Here is a 25842-nt window from a genome sequence, read left to right on the forward strand (position 1 = left end):
GCGGCCGGTGGGGGAAGATCGGGCTCTGGTGCTGTTGGGGAGGTGGGTGGCCTCCGTCGGCCCTCCACGCGGACCCCCCCCCACACCGACGACCGTGGGGCTGCCCGGCACCTCCACGTGACGAAGGGAACGACCTCACCGACGCGCCACGGCCCACGGCCGCAGTCATCTCTCCGGCGAGAAGACATCAGCAACCTATTCTGCCCAACATGGCGAGCCATTGCCAGGAAGTCCGCAAAGGTCGACAGCCCCAGAGGCAGAGGTGAGCACCGCGCGCGCCTCCTCGGCATCAACCTCGCCAGCGACGTCTGCCCAGGAACGGCCCCGGATAGACTAGGGAAGCTCCACCATCCAATCCGGCGCCCGGCCTCAGTCAAGCACCCCCTACGTCACGGCTAGGCCAGCGAGCACCACCCTTCACCCAGGCGTCGCCTTTTCCGCTCGTCATCCTGTATTCCTGTGACGAGGTTCGTGTGGCCACATATCGTGGCTATCAATTTGGAGGATAGCAGCGTGCCAATGTGGAATAACCTCCACCAAGTCAGTAGCCAGAAACATTTACGATTAAGACCTGTGAGAGAGCAAACACCACTTGGTTAAACGGATAAGAGAGGAGACTTCGCGCATGCTCTAGGACTGCCCCGGCCGAGATAGGAATAGAGAGCACAACCAACCTCACACGCTGCATCCAACTATCAAACCACATAGTTCTTAATTTGGAGATGGCGGGCATCAGTAGTGAACAAGAAGCTGCTGCTCGCATCATCAATCCCCTGCTGCTGGTAGCGGTGCGCAAGGGCATGTGGGAGGCGCTGGACTTCCTTTTCCAGCGGGAGGACGCGCAAGAACCACCAATGGTGGTTCCAACTGAGGAATTCCGTGCGGTGCTAGATATAGCCTACCGAAGAATTGGGGCGCCATCTCCTTCTGATGCTGAACTGGGCGTCAACCACCAACCTGCTCCGCTTGCAGCAGGAGCACTCCTCCAGGGCGTAACTCCTAATGGAGACACTGCACTACATGTAGTCGCCAGCAATGGGAATGATCAGGATTTCTTCAAGTGTGCCCGCATGATCTGCCGCAGGGACAGGAGCCTCCTGTTCGCCAAGAATCACAATGGTGACACACCCTTGCATTGTGCTCGCCGAGCAGAGAACTCCCAAATGGTGTCTTATCTCATTGATCTAGCTGGACCTGAAGCTGCTCCTCACGACATCAACCCCCTGCTGCTGTTCTCGGCGCGCACGGGCTCATGGAAGGCGCTGAAACTCCTTTTTGACGGGGAAGACGCACAAGATCCACCAATGATTGCTACTAAAGAATTTCTTACGGCGCTAGCGATAGCCGAGGAACCAGCTACTGCTCCTGATCTAGAACATGGCGTCCCCCGGCCTGCTTTCCTTGCAGCAGGACAACTCCTTAAGGGCGTCACTCCGGGTGGGGATAGTGTGCTACATGCGGTCGCTGGAAGTGGGGATGGAGAGAATTTCCTGAGGTGTGCCGCCATGATCTGCGATAGGGACATGGACCTCCTGTTTTCCAAGAATCACAATGGTGACACACCCTTGCATTGTGCTGCTCGAGCTGGAAACTCCAAAATGGTATCTCGTCTTATTGCTCTAGCTGGGCCTGGAGCTGGAGGCGAGCATCCCGACGGGAAGCTCAAGCTCTTGAGAATGGAAAATAAGCGGCACGAGACAGCCTTACACGAGGCTATCCGAATCGAAGACGGTAGAATCCTGGGTCCCAAGGACAGAGAAGCTTTGTTTCAAGCTGACCACGCAACAGCAGAAAAGATTACATGTTTTGTACGTCAACAAAAAGGGATGACTATAGTGAAGCAGCTAATGGGTGTTGATCCCCGATTAGCCAACTATCCCGCAAATGGCATTTCACCGTTGTGCCTAGCCATCTTGCTAGAGAAGGGTTCCATTGCACTGACTCTATATCATGAGAGTGGTGGCAATCTCTCCTACTGCGGATCAGATGGACAAAATGCCTTGCATGTTGCTCTTCATCGAGACAAAGACACAGGTATAACCACTAAATGCATCTGTTTTTAGGATTCGTACATACGCACTGTTTGTACATTGTTTTTCACCAACTATATATGTTTGTACAAAAACCGTCATATGGTTTGAAAAAACGCCCATGTCGCACGCAACTAGGGCCGAGCCAACCCTAGCGCCTGGTACTTCCACCCTCCGTCCTCCTTCCCCCGCCATCACCGGAGGAACCTGTTAGGCAAAGCCCGTGCACGGGACGGCTGTGGCAGGATCCTCTGGTTGCGTTGGTGTGGGTGGGTTGTGTGTGCGTGCTTGGTGGCGGCGGGGTCGATGTGGCTGCGGGAGCTCGTGTGGCCGGTCATTCCAAGCAGACGTTTTCCTCGGCGGTGCAACTGCTGACAACAACTCTAGCCTTGGGCGTCGTTCACCATCCTCGAGGCGTTGATGTGGATTCCCCTCCCCTCCCTTGTGTTCATGCATGTGTCTCCATGAGAATAGCCATACCTTGGTTGATCGGGCGATAGCAAGGTTACTGCGCTGTTTTCCTCTCTTGGTGGTGTCGCTTTGGAGCTCGGTATTATGTAGGTGTTTTGGATCTAGGTCATGCTCGTGGTCACTTTGTTCCGGTGGTGATGCACGTGTGATTTCATTTTCCGGTGGAGTCTCCATGATGGTATTCCCTTCAACTTGGTGGACGAAAGCGTGGAGGTCAAGCCTTGGACATCTCATTAATCATGTTCATGTTAGGTGTACTTGTAGTTCTAGCTTCTTTTGTCTTTCTTTCCGCTGTCGCATTCTCGGCTATTGTATTGTAATCTAGTAGTAACCCATCACCGCGACTAAATGTAGTCTAGTTAACACCTTTTTTGATAAGAGAAATATATTAAAATCGCAAAGATATCAATCATGCCTATCCTATGCAATAACGCAATAGCCTAATAGCAGCATGGATGCACATGGTCATAAGAAGAAGAACAAGCTAAAAAAAAGAAGTCCCGCTATAGTGTTATAATCCTTGTAGCAGTAGCACAAACAACATCTGAAGTTTAAGTTCTCCAAAAGTGATGTCTTCAAGAAGAAAACCGTGCAGAAGCGTTGTTGTCGCTCTAGCATAGATTTCAGGTTTTCACCCTAGAGAAAGTCTACGCTCTCAAAACAATGTCTTGAACAAGGCTATTGCTAAGCGCAACCAATTAAGCCAAATCTTGGATTTTCACCTTGAAATGTAAGACTTTAAACTTCTCATGTGTTGTCTCCCCTACTTGTAAGCCGCTGCTATGAAGCTCGAATCACCAAGCAAGTTCCTCATCATCACAAAGGCTCGAACCACCATAACTAGTCCTCATATCTCGGCTTTCATGCAATTCTCCATCTTTGACTTAACCATGAATCGAAAAAGACATGTCCCATGATGGCAACAAATAGCAGAGCTTCGTGCTACTCCCTCCTGAAACCAAACGGTTGACAAAAAAAACAATGGTGCGCACGATCTTCTCCCATCTGATCTGGCATTCTCCAGGCATGAAGTCGGCTCTCCATCCAGATCAAGGAGGACAAGCATCAAAAAGATCTCCATCTTGGCGCGAGAGGAACCCTAGGAGCTCCGCCTTTATTAGGCTGAACGATGCCCCCCAAGCGGTCACCCGCCGGCTCCCTACAGTAGGCCGGAGAACTCAGTGGACACCGCCACCACCACCCGCACGGTGCAGAGATGAGCGGTTTTTTAAATTTGTTAGCATATATAGGTTAGACATGTAAATGACTATTGCAGTTGATTAGTTTATCGCGTACGATGAGCAAGTAGTCACCTAGTTGACGGGCAAGTACTCACCCTTCCCTTCCAATCTTGTGTTACACTTAGGGTGTGTTTGGTAGACTGACTCACCTTGCCAGGCATATCTCTCCTCATACAAGCTGACCTTAGCTTAGCTGAGCAGAGATGTTGATAGTGTGTTTGGTAGCCTGTGTCTGTTCAACCAAGCTGAGGTGAGATGTTGTTTGGTAGAGTGTGGCTATGTAGCTAGGCTGAGCTGAGATTTGTTTGTTTGGTAACTGTGTCCGTATAACTTGTGTCCCCTTCTCCATCTTGACAAACGCCATGACAATTTCAGCAAATACAACAGATTTATGAAACATTTACGTAGAATATTTTAACAGCAGCATCATAAATAGTATTTAAACACACATTGCAAGATTTGAAATACGTCCATGTTCCAAAATAACTTCATATCACAAAGTCTGCATGCATACATGCTACCTACTGATCCATATTACATAAAATAGACATCCATAAGTTCTAATTACCATTACAGAATAGATAGTTTTTCTAGTCGCATGAACATCAAGTCAAACAAGATCGGGATTTTTGGCTATGATACGCTTGAACGCAGCTTGACGAACTTCAGCTTCCATCTTGACAAAATTAAGACCTTGACCCTTATGCTCCGTCAAATAGTCTTGAACAGCCAACTTTTGATCCATATCATAACCGATAAGGTTCATAACAGCATGATACAGATCTGGATGTGCTTCAGTATGGCATGTGTTATTGATAGCCACAACCACATCACGCAATGCATCAGACATGTTGTTTACCTGAATTTTATCTTCCTCACACAAAACAGAGGTCCTCTTCCTCTTCTTATTTGAGCTAGAAGGTGGTGAAGAAGTAGTTGTCCCAACGCCTTGACCAGCAGATTCAAAGTTGGGAAGACCGCCGATGGATGGGCGATGCGGAGGAGCGGAGAAGAGAAGTTGCGTGCGAGGGAGTGGGGGGCGATGGGGCGAGGGGTTTCCTGGTCGAGGCCGCTTGCGGGATGGGTGGGGATTCCTTCGGGGGCGAGCGGAGATATTTTTTGGGATGAGGTCGGCCGAGCCCGGATGTGAAGCCCGATTTTCTATTCCCAACTCGGCCTGGCTCACAGCCCCTATTTGCATGAGGTGGGCATAGCCCAGAGGCCTCACCCGACCTAACAAACACCCAAAATCCGGTTGGGTAGGGAAAATCTGGGCTCACCCGACCTAACAAACACACCCTTACTACTCATAAAGAGCTGGATTCGCGATTGATCAAAAAACGGCAAGAACCGTGTTCTCCTCTTTCCTCTACATAGGTAAGTGCACCATATTAAAAGTTGTCATGGACTATGACGTTTGTCCGTGGGCTACAACGAGAATAAAACTTCGAAGTTTGACAAAAAGTATCATGGAGATTACCAGGGTCTAACTTCGACTCCAGCGCACAGCCCTTCTCTCCACCATCGGTCGGTTCCTTGCGTGCTGCCCAATAGATGTCACTGCTCGGGTCCGCATACCCGCCGGATGTGAAGCGCTCAGGACGGCGGCCGAGTTCTACTTCTTCCGCCAACACCTCACTATGGACACCCTCGGCTAGCCTAGCGGGCACCTGAAGATGGAGGAGGCGAGCGCGGGGATGTGCCTCGTTTTTGCCAGTGTAGGCTGGGGAGCTTTGCGGCGGGGAAAGGAGGAGGCGAGCGCGGGGATGTGTCTCTTTCGATGCTAGTTGGGTCGGATCGTGAGGTTGAGCTGTTTTTTAATTCGTTTTCTGAGTTATGGTGGGCATTGTTGGGTAATTTCCTCCAGCTTTAAGGATAGTTTTATGTTGGATGAAAAATTCGATAAATTGGTGGGAGGGTAAATCCGTCATGTAGGGGTGAGAAACCTTAATGCTTTTATGCTTTTATTGGTACGTATAAACACTCCCATGAAACATGTCAATTTTTTTTCTAAATTAAGATGTATTAAGACAATACAGTATATTTCATGAGATGGAGGGAGTAATTGCTATTTTGCATGGTAGAATCCATATCGCACTACAAGCTTTTCTGATTCACTAACACAAAAAGCATATTCTTCACAGTGATGAAAGAGCTCCTATTGGATTGGAACAAGAATCTTACTACCCAAGTGGACAAAGATGGAAGTACGCCGCTTCACTTTGCTCTAACGATGAACTGTTGGACTGGCCTTTTTCTGCGTGCTGAATACTTCCGAAGACCCCCTAGGTGTAAAGTTCAATTTTTTCCCCGGACGTCTTCACCGACACTTGAGAAAGTATTAAAAGCGAACCCTGCAGCATTATATCAGGCTGACAAGAACGGATTTTTTCCCATACATGTGGCTGCCTCTGTAGGTGCCAGCAATGACATTCGTTTTCTCCTTCAGAAGCATCCGGATAATGCCGGACTGCGAGACGCTAAAGGAAAAACGTTCCTTCATGTCGCTGTTGAGAAAGCAAGACCGGAGATAGTCTCATTTGCATGTGGAAACCAATCTTTAGCTTGGATTCTGAATATACAAGACAATGATGGGAACACTGCACTGCACTTAGCTATCCAGTCTGTGAGCCTTAAGATGTTCTGTGCTCTGTTCGGGAACCGGGATGTGAATTTGAATCTAACAAATAACCAAGGGGAAACTCCTCATGATCTATCGAGAAGTATACTTCCCCGTGGATTGGGTTTTGGTTGGGTAATTCACTATCTGATTTATTTTTCTAGTTCACCACTTTAATAAAATAAATCTTTTGTGGCAAGTACTCACACATATTCCTTCTTTCAGAACCCAGAGACTAGAATAAACCATGTATTGAAAGATTTTGGGGCGAGCCAGGGTTCCCGTCGCTGGGATAAGAATGAGGAGAAGTACAGTCGCCGTCCAATGTCCGAGGACAAGCACAAAGAATCAGAGAAGCTGAAAGATACAGCACAGAATTATATCGTTCCCTCAGTACTTATAGCAACTATGGCGTTCACTGCAGCTTTTGCCATTCCTGGAGGTTACAGAGCCGATGATCATACAAATGGAGGCACGCCAATACTTGCTGGGAGGTATATATTTGACGCATTCATTATGGCCACCACATTAGCTTTCATCTGCTCCACGCTAGCAACCGTTGGCTATATGTTTGCTGGTCATCCCGTCGTTAACTTGAGCACCCGCACAAAATACATTGTCATGTCCTCGCCACTCATGTTGAGTGCAGTCACATGCTTGGCCATTGCTTTTGCACTTGCTGTGTATATGGTGTTAGCTCCGATTGCTCCAAATACCGCTATTGTGGTTTGTGTTCTTATTAATCCGGCACCGCTTTATATATATATGGAGAATTTCGGGGCAATGGTTACTATTGCAAGATCAGTATTTACAAGGAACGGGTCAAAACGAGGAATTCCATGCTTGCTAGGTTTGAGCGCGGACTTCATTGTATATCTGCTTTGGCCATACATAGTTACCTTTGGTTGGGCAGCGTTGGCAAGGATCAAATGGCATCGGGAACATTAAAAACATTTGATATTTTTCATACTCCTATGTTTGTATGTTATACTTGCATACATCATAGGTATACTCTTGTGATGTTGGCTTTGACCGTGTTGGCAAGGATCCAGCGGCGTTATTTATTTTCAGGTGTGATCCAATTGTATCCTAGTATTTGATGTGTGTTCTGCTGCATTGTAACTTTATTTCTCTATTTTTGTAAGAGTAACTGAATTTGTAAGACATCAGTCTAATAATATTTTCCTATCCACACCTCCATGTGCTCTGCACTTGTGCTGGTCTTGTAACATTCTTATTATCACCTAGAAATACGATATTCAAAAGTATTTTTTTTTGAATTGGGTTCAGACGTCCCTAGATTTTCATGATGACTCTCGCCTTTTGGAGGGAAAAAAATAGTAGTGTGATACGACTTTCTTTCTTATATTCCTTATATCAAATTAACACAAAGAAAGACCGACGTCCGCAAGAATTGACACTAGAATATAAAACTATTAGCTTTCTTATGTATAAAAAAAAAACACACACTCTCTCTCCCTCTCTTTATATATATATATATATATATATATATATATATATATATATATATATCTATATCTTAAAAATAGTGATGCTCCAGTGATGACGGTAAACTACTAAAACTTAAAATCTTTCTAAATAATAGGATCTTTATTAGATTAAAAGTGTCTTTAGAGGGCGGGCACCATGGAGAATTCCGAAAGAAAATCCTAGATGTTCACAATGTCATATTCTATAGTCCCGCAAAATCTCAACACGAATAGTTTGTATTCCGGCCTATACAAACATAACAAATACTGAAAAATCTGAAGGATTTCAAATTTTGTACTATTCAGTTCCTTAGATCTGAAATTTTATTACTTTTTTTTACATAGTCCAGAATACGTAATATTCTTACACACATGTATAAGTCATAATCATATATGTCTAATTTTTTTATAGATTTATTCGAAACTTCAAATTGTTGATTTCAAAAAGTTTTTTTTTCAAATTTATTTGAAAAAGGGTTCCATGAAGCCTGTCCAGCAAAATGAGGCACTCCTTTATTCGATGACTACTATAGCTAAAAGCGACCAACATGCTCTTAGGAAGAAATACGAATACTAGATTAGTCGATAAACAAAGCAAAGCAACAGAGACGGCTCGTGTCTTTTCTTGTTCCCTACTTATCAAGTACACCTCTCCATTAGTCGATGGAGGTGGGATTTGTCTTGGAAAAGGGGAGCATCGGCTTTTGCATCAAAATTATGCACATATCCATATTTATTACATAGTTTTAAATGTACAATGTTCCAAACTTCTCTATGTGCAACATTTTTGGTCCCGGCTCTGTCGGACGGTTGATGCGCTATACTTTTCTGTCCCGCATGCATGTTTTTTTTAAACAAGCATGTATGGTTGCGTTGTTTGGTACGTGAACCGGACTTTTTCTGTCATAGGCATATCATCTCTCTTAAAAACTTACATCGCACATATCACACATAGTGGCAATATAAATCAACAGAATAAGAAATAGATAAATCTCATATGCAGCATGTCATGATCCTAAACTAGCTGTCTGAAATTCCCCTTATGCATCCAACCACGACTCTCATAATCATTGTATCTGGAGCATAAATTGAGCGATTTCAAAGTACCACATCCATTAATCTTCTCAAATCACAAACCTATGGCCACATAACCAAAGTCTTACAAAAGTGCCTTGCCGGCGAAACAAAGAGTTCATAAACTTGTCGTCACATAACTTCATGTACTGTGGATTTTATTGCTGACTTCATTTGGCACGATCTATTTTGTCTGATGTTTAACCAATGCCACATTTATGGACTTAAATCCACAACTTTTATAGAGAGCAGGTACAAGCCGTGAGTTGTAGTACCCATCTACACTACACTGCTGTATCAGTTAATCATTGTTGTTCATTCCCTATCAAACAATAAAGTCAGCACTAAAAACCTATAACTACACTTTGTAAAGTTTCTAGATCTAATTCGGCAATGATCTGGCTAGCTTGTATAACCTTAATTCCATGTTTTAGTTCTGGTACAAATCATGTTTGCTTGTGCTATTATGTTGATGACCATGTACATGTGTACTGCTGATTTTTGTTGAGATCATATGTCACGGTCTGTTTTGAACGGTGAATAAACAATGACACATTTGTAGACTCAACCAAAAAAATAGTAGTACATCAATTCCACGTTTCTTTATTCTGAAACTAGACATTTCTTACGTTTATTTACTGTGTAATGATGTCTATGTTCATGTTTATCTTTCACTATTCCCCGTAGGTGCTCCAGTCATCAGCAATCTTATGATTATAAGGTCATTCCAACACGTTTAATATTTTTAGGTCATTTGTTTACTTTACCATGTTAATGATCCTTTTGTGCTATATTTGACCAATGATCATATATCTATGGTAATTTTGTTCCTACGCACTATATATTTATATTCATAATTTTTTTCTTATTTAACCATGTTGTTCATCCGTTGTTGCTGCTATATTTGAGTGATGACCATATATATATGGTAAATAAACCATGGCGATTTATGTATATATCTATTTTCTTGGCAATGCAATATCTTACGATAATTTTCTACTATGTTTAAAAGTTAAATTTTGTTTTGATCATCTATGCTTAACTAGGGTTCACAATTTAATTAATTTAATAGGTACATATTATTTAATTAGTTATACTTATATTTATCTTATTCTTTTACTCCTCATGTTATCCAATTGTTCAATACTACTTTAGTAAGTTAGATACTTCTCTTAATTTTGTTTTGCTAACTCATTTCAATTTTTTGTAGAATGAAAACACCATTCTTGGAGAAATAGGATTTCCAAGAGAGAGTGGAAATGCTTGTGTCATAGGATTTCCAAGAGAGAGTGGAAATGCTTGTGTCAATCTTTTTGGCCGCAAAATGTTAAGGAGATTCAAGGCACGATGCTTATTTGGCCTTGGTTAGCTTCATTCATTGTCAAGTTAAACTATTTGAACACCTCTATATGCTCTACATTCATGTTACTTCTTATTTAAACCCGGATCTTGGTAAATTGCAGCAAAAATAGTGCATGTCTTCTCCATATGGAAGATCATAGTCCTTGCACGAAAAGCTAGATTCAAAGATGATGGTGGAAAAGGTGTTTTTAGGTATACTGGTAGATATAGGTCTGGGACGCAACTATAGCGATAGTGGGCTACATTAGCATCATTGTCACGATTTGGTGAAAAATGTGGTGGCACCTAAATTGGCAGATATATGTCTGGAACAAGGACTTAATCCTTGTATCATACAGACCACATGGTGTACCAACTCCTTCATTGTCTCGATGAAACAGATGCATTTAGTGGTTATACCTGTGTCTTTGTCTCGATGAAGAGCAACATGCAAGGCATTTTGTCCATCTGGTCCGGAGTAGGAGAGATTGCCACCACTGATGATATAGAATCAGTGCAATGGAGCCCTTCTCCAGCAAGATGGCTAGGCACAACGGTGAAATGCCGTTTGCGGGATAGTTTGCTAATCGGGGATCAGCACCCATTAGCTGCTTCACTATCGTCATCCCTTTCTGTTGACGTACAAAATCTGTAATCTTTTCTGCTGTTGCGTGGTCAGCTTGAAACAAAGCTTCTCTATCCTTAGGACCTAGGTTTCTACCGTTTTCGATTCGGATAGCCTCGTGCAAGGCTGTCTCGTGACGCTTATTTTGCATTCTCAAGATCTTGAGCTTCTCGTCGGGATGCTCGCCTCCAGCTCCAGGCCCAGCTAGAGCAATAAGAAGAGAAACCATTTTGGAGTTCCCAGCTCGAGCAGCACAATGCAAAGGTGTGTCACCATTGTGATTCTTGGAAAACAGTAGGTCCCTGTCCCTGCCGCAGATCATGGCGGCATACTTGAGGAAATTCTCTCCATCCCCACTTCCAGCGACCGCATGTAGCACACTATCCCCATCAGGAGTGACGCCCTTGAGGAGTTGTGCTGCAAGGAAAACAGGCCGGGGTATGCCCTGTTCTAGATCAGGAGCAGTAGCTGGTTCCTCGGTGGCTATCGCTAGCAATGCCAGAAATTCTTCAGTAGGAATCATCATTGGTGGATCTTGTGCATCTTCCCGGTCGAAAAGGAGTTTCAGCGCCTTCCATGAGCCCGCACGCGCCGATAGCAGCAGCAGCGGATTGATGTCGCGGGGAGCAGCTTCACGCCCAGCTAGATCAATGAGATAAGATACCATTTGGTGGTTCTCAGCTCGGCGAGCACAATGAAGGGGTATGTCACCATTGTGATTCTTCGCAAACAGGAGGTTCCTGTCCCTGCGGCAGATCATGCGGGCACACTTGAAGAAATCCTGATCATTCCCATTGCTGGCAACGACATGCAGTGCAGTGCCCCCATCAGGAGTTACGCCCTGGAGGAGTGCTCCTGCTCCTGCTGCAAGCGGAGCAGGCTGGTGGTCGACGCTCAGTTCAGCATCAGGAGGAGCTGAGACCCCAATTCTTCTGTAGGCTATATCTAGCACCGCACGAAATTCCTCAGTTGGAATCATCATTGGTGGCTCTTGCGCGTCCTCCCGCTGGAAAAGGAAGTCCAGCGCCTCCCAGATGCCCTTGCGCGCCGCTGCCAGCAGCAGGGGATTGATGCTGTGAGCAGCAGCTTCTTCTCCGTTGATGCCCGCCATCTCCAAGAACTTTGTGGTTTGATAGCTAGCCAAATGCAGTGTACGAGGTTGGTTGTGTTTTTCTGGTCCGATCTCGGTGCAGCACTCTGATATTTATAGTACTCCCTCTCTCACAGTTTATAAGGCGTGCACGTACATCTAGGTCGCAAATTTGATCAAGTTAGCATTAGTTATATATTATAAAAATTATATCATTAGAAAGTTTAGATATTCTATTTTCTAATGATATAATTTTTTGCATTATATAATTTAAATTATATACTCCCTCCTTCTCAGTTTACTAGTCCTCCCCGTATCCCTAGGTCACCAATTTGATCTATATAATTTAAATTATATAATGCAAAAATTATATCATTAGAAAATAGAATATCTAAACTTTCTAATGATATAATTTTTATAATATATAACTAATGCTAACTTGATCAAATTTGCGACCTAGATGTACGTGCACGCCTTATAAACTGTGAGAGAGGGAGTAGGTCAAATTGGTGACCTAGGGATACGGGGAGGACTAGTAAACTGAGAAGGAGGGAGTAGCTAGTTGGAGACTGGTTCTGTTTTTTAATTACTCCAAGTCTTACTTTTTTCTGGCTTAATGATGCGATGACGTGCTGTTGGCTGATGCTAGGCTTTTGTTTTATCTAAAGCTGATCGAATTGTCTCCTGTCGAACGCACCACGTGCCCTGGTCGATCCTTGGACCTCCAAGCAGCTAATACTAGATGCAAAACTAGCTTAACCAAAACCATCAAAATCCATTGACGGATTTTCTTCAGCCAGCAATTACTGCCCCATAAGTGTCTACTAATTAGTGCACAATCGATCTCTATGCCTCTACCGACCCTGAATCGACATTTTTACCGAGTGTGGGCTTTTTTTGCCAAGCGTATCTTTTCTCAGTAAAAACTCTCCGTTATACGATGCTTGCCGCTGGTCCCTGTATGCGACATTAACTCGGTAATTGTTTCTGGCTTAACGATGACGATGGCCAGATGGACATTCTTCCGGATCACACACATCGTATTGTATTGGGCCTGGCTTGGCTTTTTTTTTTTTGCTTTACCTAAGGCTGATCGAATTCTCTCGCACGACGTGCAAAGCTACCTTGACGCCCTGGTCGATTCTTGGAACTATGCAAACTGCAAGCAAAGCTACTAGATGCGGAACTAGCTTAACCCAAACGACTGAAAGGAATTGCTCAATTTTTCCTGCCGCCTCGTATCGTATGTATGTGTCTGCTCATTGGCATTGCTGATTGTCTACAAAATCCACTTCGCGTTTAGTACGGTGAGATAGTCTGTACAAAACAGCATACACTGGTGGAAAAAGGGCCTTCCATCCAGCCCCATTAGTCCCCAAATATTTCGAACCGTGACTAATGGGACCTTTAGTCGCGGTTCGGGAGGCGAACCGCGACCAAAGGCCTGGGCCCAGGGCGCTCGCTGGCCAGCTGGTGCACGTGAGGGGGGCCAACCGCGACTAAAGGCCTTCGGGCACCTTTAGTCACGGTTTGCCAGGCCAACCGCGACTAAAGCCCCTCCCCTATATATACCCATCCAGCAGCCAGCACTTAGCCATTTGGAGCCATTCTCTTCACAAACTTCACAAGGGGGTGTTAGGTTTGCTTTTGGTTCCTCTTATGCACACAAGGTGTTTGATGAAATACCCCAAGAGCATGAAACAAACATGATATGAAGTGTCGGAGCCACACTTGAGCTTCCTCATTTATTTTTTCCTCCTCGATCGCGGTTAGCAACTTGAACCTTTCATGTGTCATTGATAAAATATGCATATGTGTGTAGTTCATTGTTTGATTTCTATTGTTTGTAGTTAGTTAATTAGTTTAACAAATGCATGATGGTTAATTATATATTTTATATTATAATAATGCCGATGAATCGGCAATGGATGTACGGTAACCGACTCTCCGGCGAGTTCACTACGGGTTTGAAAGATTTCCTCGTAGTGGCTAATGCGAACAAGCAGGGGGGGTTTTGTTATCTGTCCATGTGTTGCCTGTAAGAATCAGAAGGGTTACTCTTCCTCAAGAGATGTTCACATGCACCTGCTTCGGCAGGGTTTCATGCCAAGCTATAATTGTTGGACCAAGCATGGAAAAAGAGGGGTTATAATGGAAGAAGATGAAGAAGGGGATGATTTCATCGATGACAACTATCTTGATCATTTCGGTGATACTTTCATGGAGGATGCTGAAGGTGGGGAAGGTGAAGGGGAAGGTGAAGGAGAAGGTGAAGAAGAGGCACGTGATGAGCCCGTTGATGATCTTGGTCGGACCATTGCTGATGCACGGAGAAGCTGCGAAACTGAAAAGGAGAGGGAGAATTTGGATCGCATGTTAGAGGATCACAAAAAGTCGCTGTACCCCGGATGCGATAATGGTCTGAAAAAGCTGGACTGCACACTTGGATTTGCTGAAATGGAAGGCACGGGAAGGTGTAGGCTGACTCAGGATTTGAAAACTTGCTGAAAATGTTGAAGAATATGTTTCCAAAGAATAACGAGTTGCCCGCCGATACGTATGAAGCAAAAAGGTTGTCTGCCCTCTAGGTTTAGAGGTTCGAAGATACATGCATGCATCAACGATCGCATCCTCTACCGCGGTGAATACGAGAATTTGAATGAATGCCCGGTATGCACTGCATTGCGTTATAAGATCAGAGGCGATGACCCTGGTGACGATGTTGAGGGCGAGAAACCCAGGAAGAGGGTTCCCGCCAAGGTGATGTGGTATGCTCCTATAATACCACGGTTGAAACGTCTGTTCAGGAACAAAGAGCATGCCAAGTTGTTGCGATGGCACAAAGAGGACCGTAAGTCGGACGGGCAGTTGAGACACCCCGTTGATGGAACGCAATGGAGAAAGATCGACAGAGAGTTCAAAGATTTTGCAGCTGACGCAAGGAACATAAGATTTGGTCTAAGTACAGATGGCATGAATCCTTTTGGCGAGCGAGCTCCGGCCATAGCACTCGGCCCGTGACTCTATGCATCTACAACCTTCCTCCTTGGTTGTGCATGAAGCGGAAGTTCATTATGATGCCGGTGCTCATCCAAGGTCCGAAGCAACCCGGCAACGACATCGATGTGTACCTAAGGCCATTAGTTGATGAACTTTTACAGGTTGTGGGGCAGACCTGGTGTACGTGTGTGGGATGAGCACAAAGAAGAGGAATTTGACCTACGAGCGTTGCTTTTCGTAACCATCAACGATTGGCCTGCTCTTAGTAACCTTTCCGGATCTGTCAAATAAGGGATACAATGCATGCACGCACTCGCTTACATGAGACCGAAAGTGTATATTTGCCAAATTGTAAGAAGAACGTGTACCTTGGGCATCGTCGATTTCTTCCGAAAATTCATCCGATAAGAAAGAAAGGCAAGCATTACAACGGCAAGGCAGATCACCGGCCGAAGCACTGCGGAACGTACTTGGTGTTGAGGTATTTGATATGGTCAAGGATTTGAAAGTCATCTTTGGAAAGGGTCCCGCGGACAATCGAGTTCCGCGAGGAGCCGACGGGCGCGCACCCATGTGGAAGAAGAAATCTATATTACGGGAGCTAGAATATTGGAAAGTCCTAGATGTCCGCTCCGCAATCGACGTGATGCATGTTACGGAGAATATTTGCGTGAACCTCCTAAGCTTCTTGGGCGTGTATGGGAAGACAAATGATACAAAGGAAGCACGGCAGGACCGAGCAACGTTTGAAAGACCCTAATGACCAGGCATCCGAAATGGTTTCAAGGTCGTGCCGGCTACACTACGACCAAAGAAGAGAAGGTCATCTTTTTTGAATGCTCGAGCGAGTACGAAGGTCCCGTCTGGATTCTCGTCGAATATAAAGGGAATAATAAACATGGCGGACAAAAAGTTCCAAAACCCGAAGTCTCACGACCGCCACGTGATTATGACGCAATTGCTTCCGATTGCTTTGAGGGGGCTCCTACCGAAAAATGTTCGAGTAGCCATTGTGAAGCTATGTGCATTCCTCAATGCAATCTCTCGGAAGGTAATCAATCCGGAAGATCTACCACGGCTACGTAACGATGTGGTCCAATGTCTTGTCAGTTTCGAGTTGGTGTTCCCGCCATCCTTCTTCAATATTATGACGCACCTCCTGGTTCACCTAGTCGAAGAGATTTCCATCCTCGGTCCGGTATTTCTACACAATATGTTCCCCTTTGAGAGGTTCATGGGAGTATTAAAGAAATATGTTCGTAACCGTGCTAGGCCGGAAGGAAGCATTGCCAAGGGCTATGGAAATGAGGAGGTAATTGAGTTACGTGTTGACTTTGTTCCTGACCTTTAGCCGATTGGTCTTCCTCGATCGCGGCACGAGGGGAGACTAAGTGGAAAAGGCACGATCAGCAGGAAATCAACGATATGTATGGACGGCCATTCTATGACTGAAGCACACCACACAGTTCTGACCAATTCCAGCTTGGTGGCTCCGTACTTTGAGAAACACAAGAATATTTTACACGAGGACAACCCGGGGAAGCTTGAATCCTGGATTACGAAGGCCCACGTGGAGACTTTCGGCAGTTGGTTGAGAAAACATTTAATGAATGACGATCATGTTGTAGATCAGCTGTACATGTTGGCCAAGACACCATCTTCGACTATAACGACTTTCCAAGGGTACGAGATAAATGGGAATACATTTTACACGATCGCCCAAGATAAAAAGAGCACCAACCAAAACGGTGGTGTCCGCTTTGATGCAGCAACCGAGAATGGGCAAAAGGTCACATATTATGGTTACATAGAGGAGATATGGGAACTTGACTATGGACCCTCCTTTAAGGTCCCTTTGTTCCGGTGCAAATGGTTCAAGCTAACAGGAGGTGGGGTAAAGGTGGACCAGCAATACGGAATGACAATGGTGGATTTCAACAATCTTGGTTACCTTGATGAACCATTCGTCCTAGCGAAAGATGTCGCTCAGGTTTTCTATGTGAAGGACATGAGTAGCAAACCGAGGAAACGGAAAGATAAGAAAACGATCAGTACATCATGCGATGATCCAAAGCGCCACATTGTTCTTCCAGGGAAAAGAAACATCGTGGGAGTGGAGGGCAAGACAGACATGTCAGCAGATTATAATATGTTTGGTGAAATTCCGCCCTTCAAAGTGAACACCGACCCAAGCATTAAGTTAAATGATGAGGATGCTCCATGGATACGGCTCAATCGTAAGCAAGCGGGGACACAAGGGAAGAAATGATGTGTAATAATTTATTGTACCAAACTTTGTTGAATGGATCATGTGAATTATATTATCCGTGATGTGTTTGGTGTCCATTTTCGAATGATTCGATTGATTCGAGATACCACCGATGATACATGAAATTTGGAGTGACTAAGTCATACTCCTGCCTAGGCGTATAATGGGAAAAGGACTAGAGGAGCCGTAATTGCATGGGATTTGGTGGATCTAGCATTGCCCAAATTGATTGGCCATGCCATAAATACCACTGATGATACATGAAATTTGGAGTGACTTAGTCATACTCCTGCCTAGGCGTATAATATGCATACTCGTAGTCTTCATAGTCGCCGCCGTTGTACTGGTAGTTGTCGCCTTCTAAGTTGCCGCCGTTGTCGTCGCTGCCGTCGTCGTCGCTGTCGTCGGGCGACGCTCGTGGCCTCGAACTGAGGGTAGCGCAGGCGGGGGATATCGCCGGCCGTGATGTAGTCCATGACGCTCTGTAGAGTCCGGCCGTACCACCATAGCCGACGGCCGGCCTCGTGGAAGTTCCCGGGAGGCGGACCGTCCTCCTCATACTCGGCGAGCGCCCTGTCACGCCGATTGATGAAGAAGGCGTCCCAAGTATGCTGGTTATCGGGATGCCAGCGGGGATTCATCCGCTGCTCCGGCGTGAGATCGAGGTAGTAGTGGTTCGTGATGGCCGCCCGACGCGCAGTACCCTGAGGGACGGGAGGGACCGGCACGGCTCCGGCGCTTAGGCTCCAGCCGACGGGGACGCGGTAGCCCGGTGGGCAAGGGTAGTTCGAGGCGCAAAGCTCCTCCACCTGGCCGGTAGGTTAGAGTGGGTGCGGTGGAAGCCATGAGAGAGTGATGAGAGATTGTAGAGATGTGATAATGCTGGCCAAGCCGGGCTACATATATGTAGTGAGAAATGGCGGGAAAATGGGAGTGGGAAGACAGGAGGCGGGAAGGAAGTGGCGGGAAGATAGGGAAGAAATGGCGGGAAGAATAGGAGGAATCCAGAGCTGGTCATCTAACCTTTAGTCCCGGCTGGTGGGTGCAACCGGGACTAAATGTGGTTTTTGTGTCATCTAACAAAACTGTCGGTGGGATATGGACGTTTGGGTAACCTTTAGTCCCGGCTGGAGGGTGCAACCGTGACTAAAGCTGTCGGTAGGATAAGGACGCGTGGGTAGCGCACGACGCCCTGTCGGAGGAACAAGACAAAGCAGAAGCATCGATACGCGGGAAGATAGAGGCGTGAAGAAACGGCGGGAAGACATAGGCGGGAAAGAAGCGGCGGGAAGACGGGCCGGGAAGAACTTGTGGGAAGACAGAGGCGGCCGGGAAGAACTTCTCTGAATTTTTTGATATATTATTTGTATTTTTAAGATTTTGAAATGAATTAGTTCTATTTTTCTGAATTTTTTGATATATTATTTGTATTTATAACATTTTGCATTGAATTAGTTTTATTTTTCTTAATTTTTCGATATATTATTTGTATTTTTAAGATTTTGAAATGAATTAGTTCTATTTTTCTGAATTTTTTGATATATTATTTGTATTTTTAAGATTTTGAAATGAATTAGTTTTATTTTTCTGAATTTTTTGATATATTATTTGTATTTTTCACATTTAGAATTGAATTAGTTTTATTTTTCTTAATTTTTTGATATATTATTTGTATTTTTAAGATTTTGAAATGAATTAGTTCTATTTTTCTGAATTTTTTGATATATTATTTGTATTTTTAACATTTTGAATTGAATTAGTTTTATTTTTCTTAATTTTTTGATATATTATTTGTATTTTTAACATATTGAAATGAATTAGTTTTATTTTTCTGATTTTTTTGATATATAATTTGTATTTTTAAGATTTTGAAATGAATTAGTTTTATTTTTCTGAATTTTTTTATATATTATTTGTATTTTTCACATTTAGAAATGAATTAGTTTTATTTTTCACATTTAGAAAATGAAAGAATTTTGAAAAAGGCCTTTAGTCGCGGTTGGCCAAGGTCATTTCCGCAGGAACCGCAAAAACGGGCGAAAAAGGGCTTTAGTCGCGGTTGGTGTGGCCAACCGCGACTAAAGGGTACCCTTTAGTCGCGGTTGGACACACCAACCGCGACTAAAGGTCGCGACCTATATATAGCGCGGCCGTTCGCGGGGCGCGCCACTCTCTTCTTCTCCGCCGCGCCGATCGACCTTCTCCGAGACGCTGCCGCCGCCCGAGACGCTGCCGCCGCCCGAGACGCAGCCGCCGCCCGAGACGACGCCGTCCGCCTCCGCCGTAGGTCCCCGCGCGCCGCCTGTTCCGCCGTTTTCCCCACGCGCCGCTACCGGCCAGCCCCCTCCGCTCGCGTCGCGGCCCGCGCGCTCCGTCGGCCGTCGCCGTGTACGCCGCCGCCACTGCCGCCGCGTGTCCCCGCGCGCGCGCCGCTCGGCGCCGTTCCCCGTGGGCGCCGCCGGCCCTATCACCACGCAGCCCGCGCCGGCGCCGCGGCCGGCCTCTGCCGCGCACGCATGTACAGAGAGAGAGGAGCGCCCCGCGGCTGGCGCTTCCTCTCTCTATTTTTTTTAATTTTTTTTAACTTGAAAATTGTTCTATGCATGTAACTTAAAAATATAGGTCTACACTAATTAAACTTAAATAAAAAATAGTTTTAAGTAATTTAATTAAACTTAAATTAAAATAGTTCTCAATAACTCTAATTAAAATATAATAGTTCTAAATAGTAATTAAATTAAATTTTAACTTGAATTAAAAATAGTTCTAAATAACCGCCGACGCCAACGACGCCGACGCCCCGCCTTTGACGATGACCGCCGATGTCGACGTCGTCTTCCTCGCGCGCGCCGCCGTCGTGCTCGCACGCACCGCCGCCCCGCACGCGCCGCCCGGCCAACACACGTACTGCCCCGTGGCCGCGCGCTCGCCGTGGCCGCCGCCGTGGCCGCCCCGGCCGTTTTTTTTTCTTTCTTTTTTTAGTTTTTGTTCTTGTTAATTTTAAAACAAAAAATTTGACTTAACCACCGCGCGTATACGGAGGGGGCAGCGAGCCCCTCGTCGCCCCCTCCGTATACGCGCGGTGTTTTTTTTTTGGATCGAGAGGGGGCGGCGAGGGTTATGTGTGTTGTCCTCGGCACCGCCACTGCCCTTTCGCCACCGCCGCCCTTTCGCCACCGCCCTTTCGCCACCGCCGCCCTTTCGCCACCGCCCTTTCGCCACCGCCACCGGTCTCTCGGTCACGCGGTCACTGCGAGGCGAGGTCGATCGTCCGCATATACACATCTAATACGCGTCCCCCTCTCGGCTCCCTCGTCGCCCTCTCTCTTTATATGTAGAAGAGATGTGATAATGCTTGGCATATACACAATTAATTAGTTTTTACTACATGTTTTCAGGAGTGACACATATGGCGGACGATAGAGCCGACCCGATTAGGGATAACTATAATTCGGAAGCCGAGGCACATCTTTTCGGCATCATAAGCGGCGACATTCTTTATGTGCCGCCCCAAGAAGATGAAGAAGACGATATCTCTTCTTATCTGAACCTTGGCGGTGAAGATGAAGGTCGTCAGCGAGGTGATGACGAAGGGACGGGCACTGTTGATGGAGGTGAACCGTCGACAAACACCTCCGACGATGTTGATAAGCAATTAGCAATCACCACCTCCGGCGAGGTATATATATACATTGAGCCTCAGCTTGTGATACAAATTTACCGATTTCAATAAATATGTGTATTAACTCGACTCTCTTTCTTATTTTAGCCCTCGGCCGGCGGATCGTCGAAAAAATCGGTGAAGACAAAGCGTGGCAAAACCAAGACGTCTGAAACAAGGAGTAATATATACCATTGATGTTATCAGTCCAAAAGGCAAGCCGTGTAGCCCGAAGAGGCGTACACCAAGTTCATCAACCAATGCGGAGTCGTTGTTAGAGACGAGCGTCCCGATCACCGTCCGAGGAATGGCATGAGCCGGTGAAGGCACGTGTTGGTTCCGGTTTCGTCGGCAAGAGAAAGAAAAAGGAATGCTTGGAGAACGCTTATGGAGCATTTCGTTCTACCTCCGGAATACCGCAAAAAAGATGAATTCGGTAACGACGATCCGGAGGGACGTAAGAGGAGGAGGCTGGTCAAAGAGTTCGCTCTTCGAGAAGATGGCCACGAGCATTCGGACATACAAGAAAAATTTAGCGGCTCAATATGTCGAGAAGGGGAAGACTCCCGATTTCACCGGACAGTATGAGAAGCTGAAAGATGATTGGCCCGAATTTGTGAGGCAAAAGAAATCAGAGGAATTCAAGGCCATATCGGATAAAAATAAGGCAAATGCGGCTAAGAAGCAGTACAATCATATTATGGGGCCAGGAGGATACCGCCTTTCGGAGCCTAAGTGGCAGAAGATGGAGGATGACCCGAGGGCGCGAGGAATCCCTCTAGGTACCGAGGGATGGGACCCTAGGGCCAAAAGGCTGGTGGTACGGGCGTGGGGAACGCTAGACCCGGTGACGGGGGAGTGTACCCACCGAGACACAAAGTTTAAACCCACCCAAGCCCTTATTGACGCAATGAGGGATGCTCAAGAGGGGAAGATCAAGTTCAACGAGAGAGAATGACCAGCTGACAAAAGCCCTCGGGAATCCCGAACACGGAGGACGTGTACGAGGCAAAGGCGTCATTTCGTGGGAAGAAGGGTTTTCCCAGGGAAAATGACCCCTACGATTCTGAAGCCGTAAGAGAAAGGCGGATCGGCAAAAAGATGAGCTGGCGCGGTTGGCATCGGAATTCAATGAGATGAAGAAAACCGTGGATGTACTAGTATAAGAAAGAGAGGCAGCTCGGACGCATGAAGATCATCCACCGGATGTCGGAAGCCAGCAGCGGAGAAGCAGCGTGGCTTCCACGGAGGCCCCACCGGCTGGTGCACATGCACCGACGATCGAAATTACTGCACCGGAGCCTCCGGCGATCGAAATTACTGCACCGGAGCCTCCTCGCTACCCCGTGGACGATGTAAAGGAGATGAAAGAATGTCATCTGCATTATCCAATTGGGAACATGTCCATGAAGGTAGCCATCGGCAGTGCTTTACCATGTTTACCTGGAGCACTCCACCACAACAACCCCATTCAAGATGGCTATGCTCGTGTCACGGTGGAGGACATAGTACAAGGGTTTGAGGACCTGGAGATTGACATTGCTACACCTGAAGGGGAGAAAATACTTGGAAATGTCAAGCGCCAGTTCATTCTATGGCAAAAGAAGTTTATCAAGTTTCCAGGCGAGGCGCCAAGGCAAACAAGTCCACCCCCCTACGGTGGTGGTGGCGGTGGCGGTGGTGGTGGTGGTGGTGGTGCTTCACCTACACCTCCTTCACGTCAGCCGACGCTGCCCCCCAATTCACCTCCGGCGGGTAAGCAGACGCCGCCTCCCAATCCACCTCCGGCGAAGAAGCAGAAGCAGTCCTGGACTATTAACCCGGACCCTTATGTACCTAAGACCACAAAGGTACCGGAGCCATCACTGAAGCCTCTCCCCACAAGGCCTTGGGAACGTAGTGCCGAGGAAGTCGACGCGGCCGCGACTGCTGATTATGAGAAATGGAAGGCGGACTGCAAGAAGAAAAGAGAGCCCGAGCCCGAGCCCAAGCCAGTATTTTCTAATGAGCAAAAGAAGTGGGCTAAGTCATTTTTGAGCACACCGTCCCAAGCCGCGAAGAATCTGCCTGAGGACTATGCACGTGAACTTCGTAGGCAAGCACTCATGTTGAAGGAGAAGAAAGAGTTGGCGGAGAAGCAGGAGAAGAAAGCCTTGGAGGAGGCCGAGAAAGAATTAGAAAGTAAAATAAGCGGGAAACGAGTTGCCCAGCTCGGGGAACAAAGTAAACAATCGATCCCCCGCTCATAGTGAAAGCCGCCGGTCCGGATGCTGAACTAATGGACCCCACAATCAAAGCAGCTGCGGCAGCACGGGGATTGAGCTGTAACGGGTGCCGAGAGAACAAGCGGCCCGGATGGGTATGACTCTTCGTGCGGTGTTAGGCCTTGAGGAGGCGCCGGTAAGTGAGGTAGTAATTACATATGTGCCGAATGGGCCTCTCGTCGAGACTGCGCGGGAAAAGGATCTACCTCCACAAATGAAAAATCTGCTAATTTGGTACAAGGGTTACATAAAAAATAAAAACGCCAAAGATTGTATTTATGCGGAAGTTAGACATGAGCATCACTTCAAACATTACTATGTAACGAGTTCATCGGAGTGAATTGTTCCAGCTGTTCAATCTGCGCGAGCTCGACAAATCTATCATCAGTTGCTACGTTCTGTAAGTGATTTATTTCTACCTCATCTCGTTCATTGCCTGCACTATATATATATATATATATATATATATTGTCCTAACTATCTTGTTGTGTACGATATTATGCAGAATGAAGCTTAGGGAATGCAGAATAAGGAACATCCATGATGTTGGGTTCATTGACCCACAAATCGTTAATGGATATGTGTTAAAAAATCACCCCGCCGACGTGGAGGAAGACTGTGGCGGTTTCTTTCAAAGCAGGAACTCAAAAGTGATATTCTATTTCCTTACCATTTTGGGTGAGTGTTTCGTCTTGAGCACATTCTCTTTTGTTTACTCCATGCATGGTATGTGGCTAATCGATGAGTTATGCATGACTGTGCATGTATCGTGTCCGCAGGTTCCACTGGATTCTGCTAGTAATTCAATTTCACGAATCCACAGTTCTCGTCCACGACTCTCTGAATCTGGATGCAAAGCTTTAGGCCGACATGAGAAGAATGATGCAGAAGTAATTATTTTCATTCATTTGCGCTCTATATCGATCGGCCTATTTCGTTCATTTCCTAATATCAAGTAACTAATAACTCTCTTGTTCATTTAATTTTCTTTGCCTCGTAGGGTTTGGAGACGGTTCGTAGATGAAAAGATCGGTGAATTCAAAAAAGAGCTACAATTTAAAAGGTCAGTGGCTGGGACTGGGGATATTCAGCCACAGGGGACCAATCTATGTGGATACTATGTTTGTGAGACGATCCGGAGATACACCTCTGAGCGGGTTCCGTGTGATAACAATGTCAAGAGGAATAACCTCCGGAAGATGCTTAGTCCAGAAGCTCGCTTCCGACCACTTCAAGAGGAACTAGCTGGATGGTTCGTGAGGGAAGTCATCGATCCTAAAGGAGAACACTATGTAGAGGACGTAGAACTTCGATGCGATAAATTATGTATGGAAACTTGTTCAAAATTGTATCTGCTGGTCATCCGATATTGAATATATATTGTATATTCCTCTTGAATTCTTTTTGGTTCTAATTTCAAATTTGTTTGAAATTGTACATTCATATGAGAACTTCATATGCACTTAAATTATGTATGGAAAATTGTTCAAAATTGTATATGGTCATCAGAATGTTGAATATGTGCTGTATATTCCTCTTGAATTCTTTTTTGGTTCTAATTTCAAATTTGTTTTGAAATATATTGTACATTCATGTGCATGTATATAGTACCGTACAATATGTGTGCTGAAACTTCTTCAAAATTAAAACAAAACAAAAAATAAAATATAAAAGAAATAAAACAATACAAATTAAAAAGAAAACCAGATTTAGGGGGGGGGGGCTTTAGTCGCGGTTGGCCAAGAGACGCGACTAAAGGTCCCTACCACGAGACTCACTTGCCGCCCACGTGGACGGGCCTTTGAGTCGCGGTTCGTGAAAGCAGCCGCGACTAAAGAGAGGCTTTAGTCGCGCATATTTAATACCGGTTGCGCATAGCCGGTATTAATAGCCCTTACGAGCCGTGACTATTGGCCCTTTTTCTACCGATTGACCTAAGTTGATGCAACCCTTCGACCTTGATAACACACTCCTTTCTCAATCATGTATTAGTGCCACACAACTACTGGATATTGAACTAATTGACTATTCACATTCTAAATCTTTCCGGCAAGAACACGACATAAAGCGTAAATCATTTTTCTAGATGACATTAAATGCTAAAATTTGCACATCACGTATACATCGGAAGCCGAGGAAGAAATCTTACCATATCACAAACTTTGAATCGAGAGTGAGGCTGGGAACTTGGAGGAGTGATACATCTCAGACGTATCGATAATTTCTTATGTTCCATGCCACATTATTGATGATATCTACATGCTTTTATGCATACTTTATGTCATATCATTATTGTCGTTTTCCGGAACTAACCTATTGACGAGATACCCCACGAGTGAGATCCGCATCTCTTGATACAACATGGCTGACCTCTGGCCACTGTCAAATACAAGGACCAATCACTCGAGCTCGTGCCAAACAACACAACTGTCAGTACTTTCGTTTCTTGGAACAATTCCTCACATACATGAGAATAGATGCTGCCTAAATCAGATATGTTTGTTACTCATTAGGAATGATGGACCAAGCATGGATGAGGAGGACACAGCATTGGAGCATGATCACGCATGGAGGAGATGGCGGCGAAGCGTTTGAGGATTGAAGATGACGCGCAAGTGGAGATTTCGGAACTTTGAAGCCACCATAAGAAGGAGATGAAGACATGG

General features: G+C 45.7%; 1 protein-coding gene and 1 pseudogene across 1 annotated transcript; one reads left to right on the forward strand and one right to left on the reverse strand.

Annotated features, from left to right (window-relative positions):
• Positions 1 to 661: 661 nt before the first annotated feature.
• Positions 662 to 7455, forward strand: LOC124657514 (ankyrin repeat-containing protein At2g01680-like). Its single transcript, XM_047196054.1, has 5 exons — positions 662 to 1020; positions 1456 to 2034; positions 5887 to 6497; positions 6588 to 7094; positions 7369 to 7455. The coding sequence occupies exons 1-5, from the start codon at positions 723 to 725 to the stop codon at positions 7453 to 7455; spliced, it is 2082 nt and encodes a 693-aa protein (XP_047052010.1). The 5' UTR covers positions 662 to 722.
• A 1776-nt stretch (positions 7456 to 9231) lies between these two features.
• On the reverse strand, positions 9232 to 12003 carry LOC124657515 (annotated as a pseudogene).
• Between the last annotated feature and the right edge of the window lie 13839 nt (positions 12004 to 25842).

Source organism: Lolium rigidum, chromosome 5, assembly GCF_022539505.1.
Source record: "Lolium rigidum isolate FL_2022 chromosome 5, APGP_CSIRO_Lrig_0.1, whole genome shotgun sequence".
Lineage (NCBI taxonomy): Eukaryota > Viridiplantae > Streptophyta > Magnoliopsida > Poales > Poaceae > Lolium > Lolium rigidum.

What these genes read in the sequence shown, in the direction of transcription:
- LOC124657514 (XM_047196054.1), top strand. Translation starts at nt 723, where the DNA reads ATGGCGGGCATCAGTAGTGAACAAGAAGCTGCTGCTCGCATCATCAAT. An exon ending in TAATGGAGACACTGCACTAC is followed by an intron (nt 1,021 to 1,455) that starts ATGTAGTCGCCA and finishes ATAGTGTGCTAC; the next exon opens with ATGCGGTCGCTGGAAGTGGG. An exon ending in ATACCGCTATTGTGGTTTGT is followed by an intron (nt 7,095 to 7,368) that starts GTTCTTATTAAT and finishes CATACATCATAG; the next exon opens with GTATACTCTTGTGATGTTGG.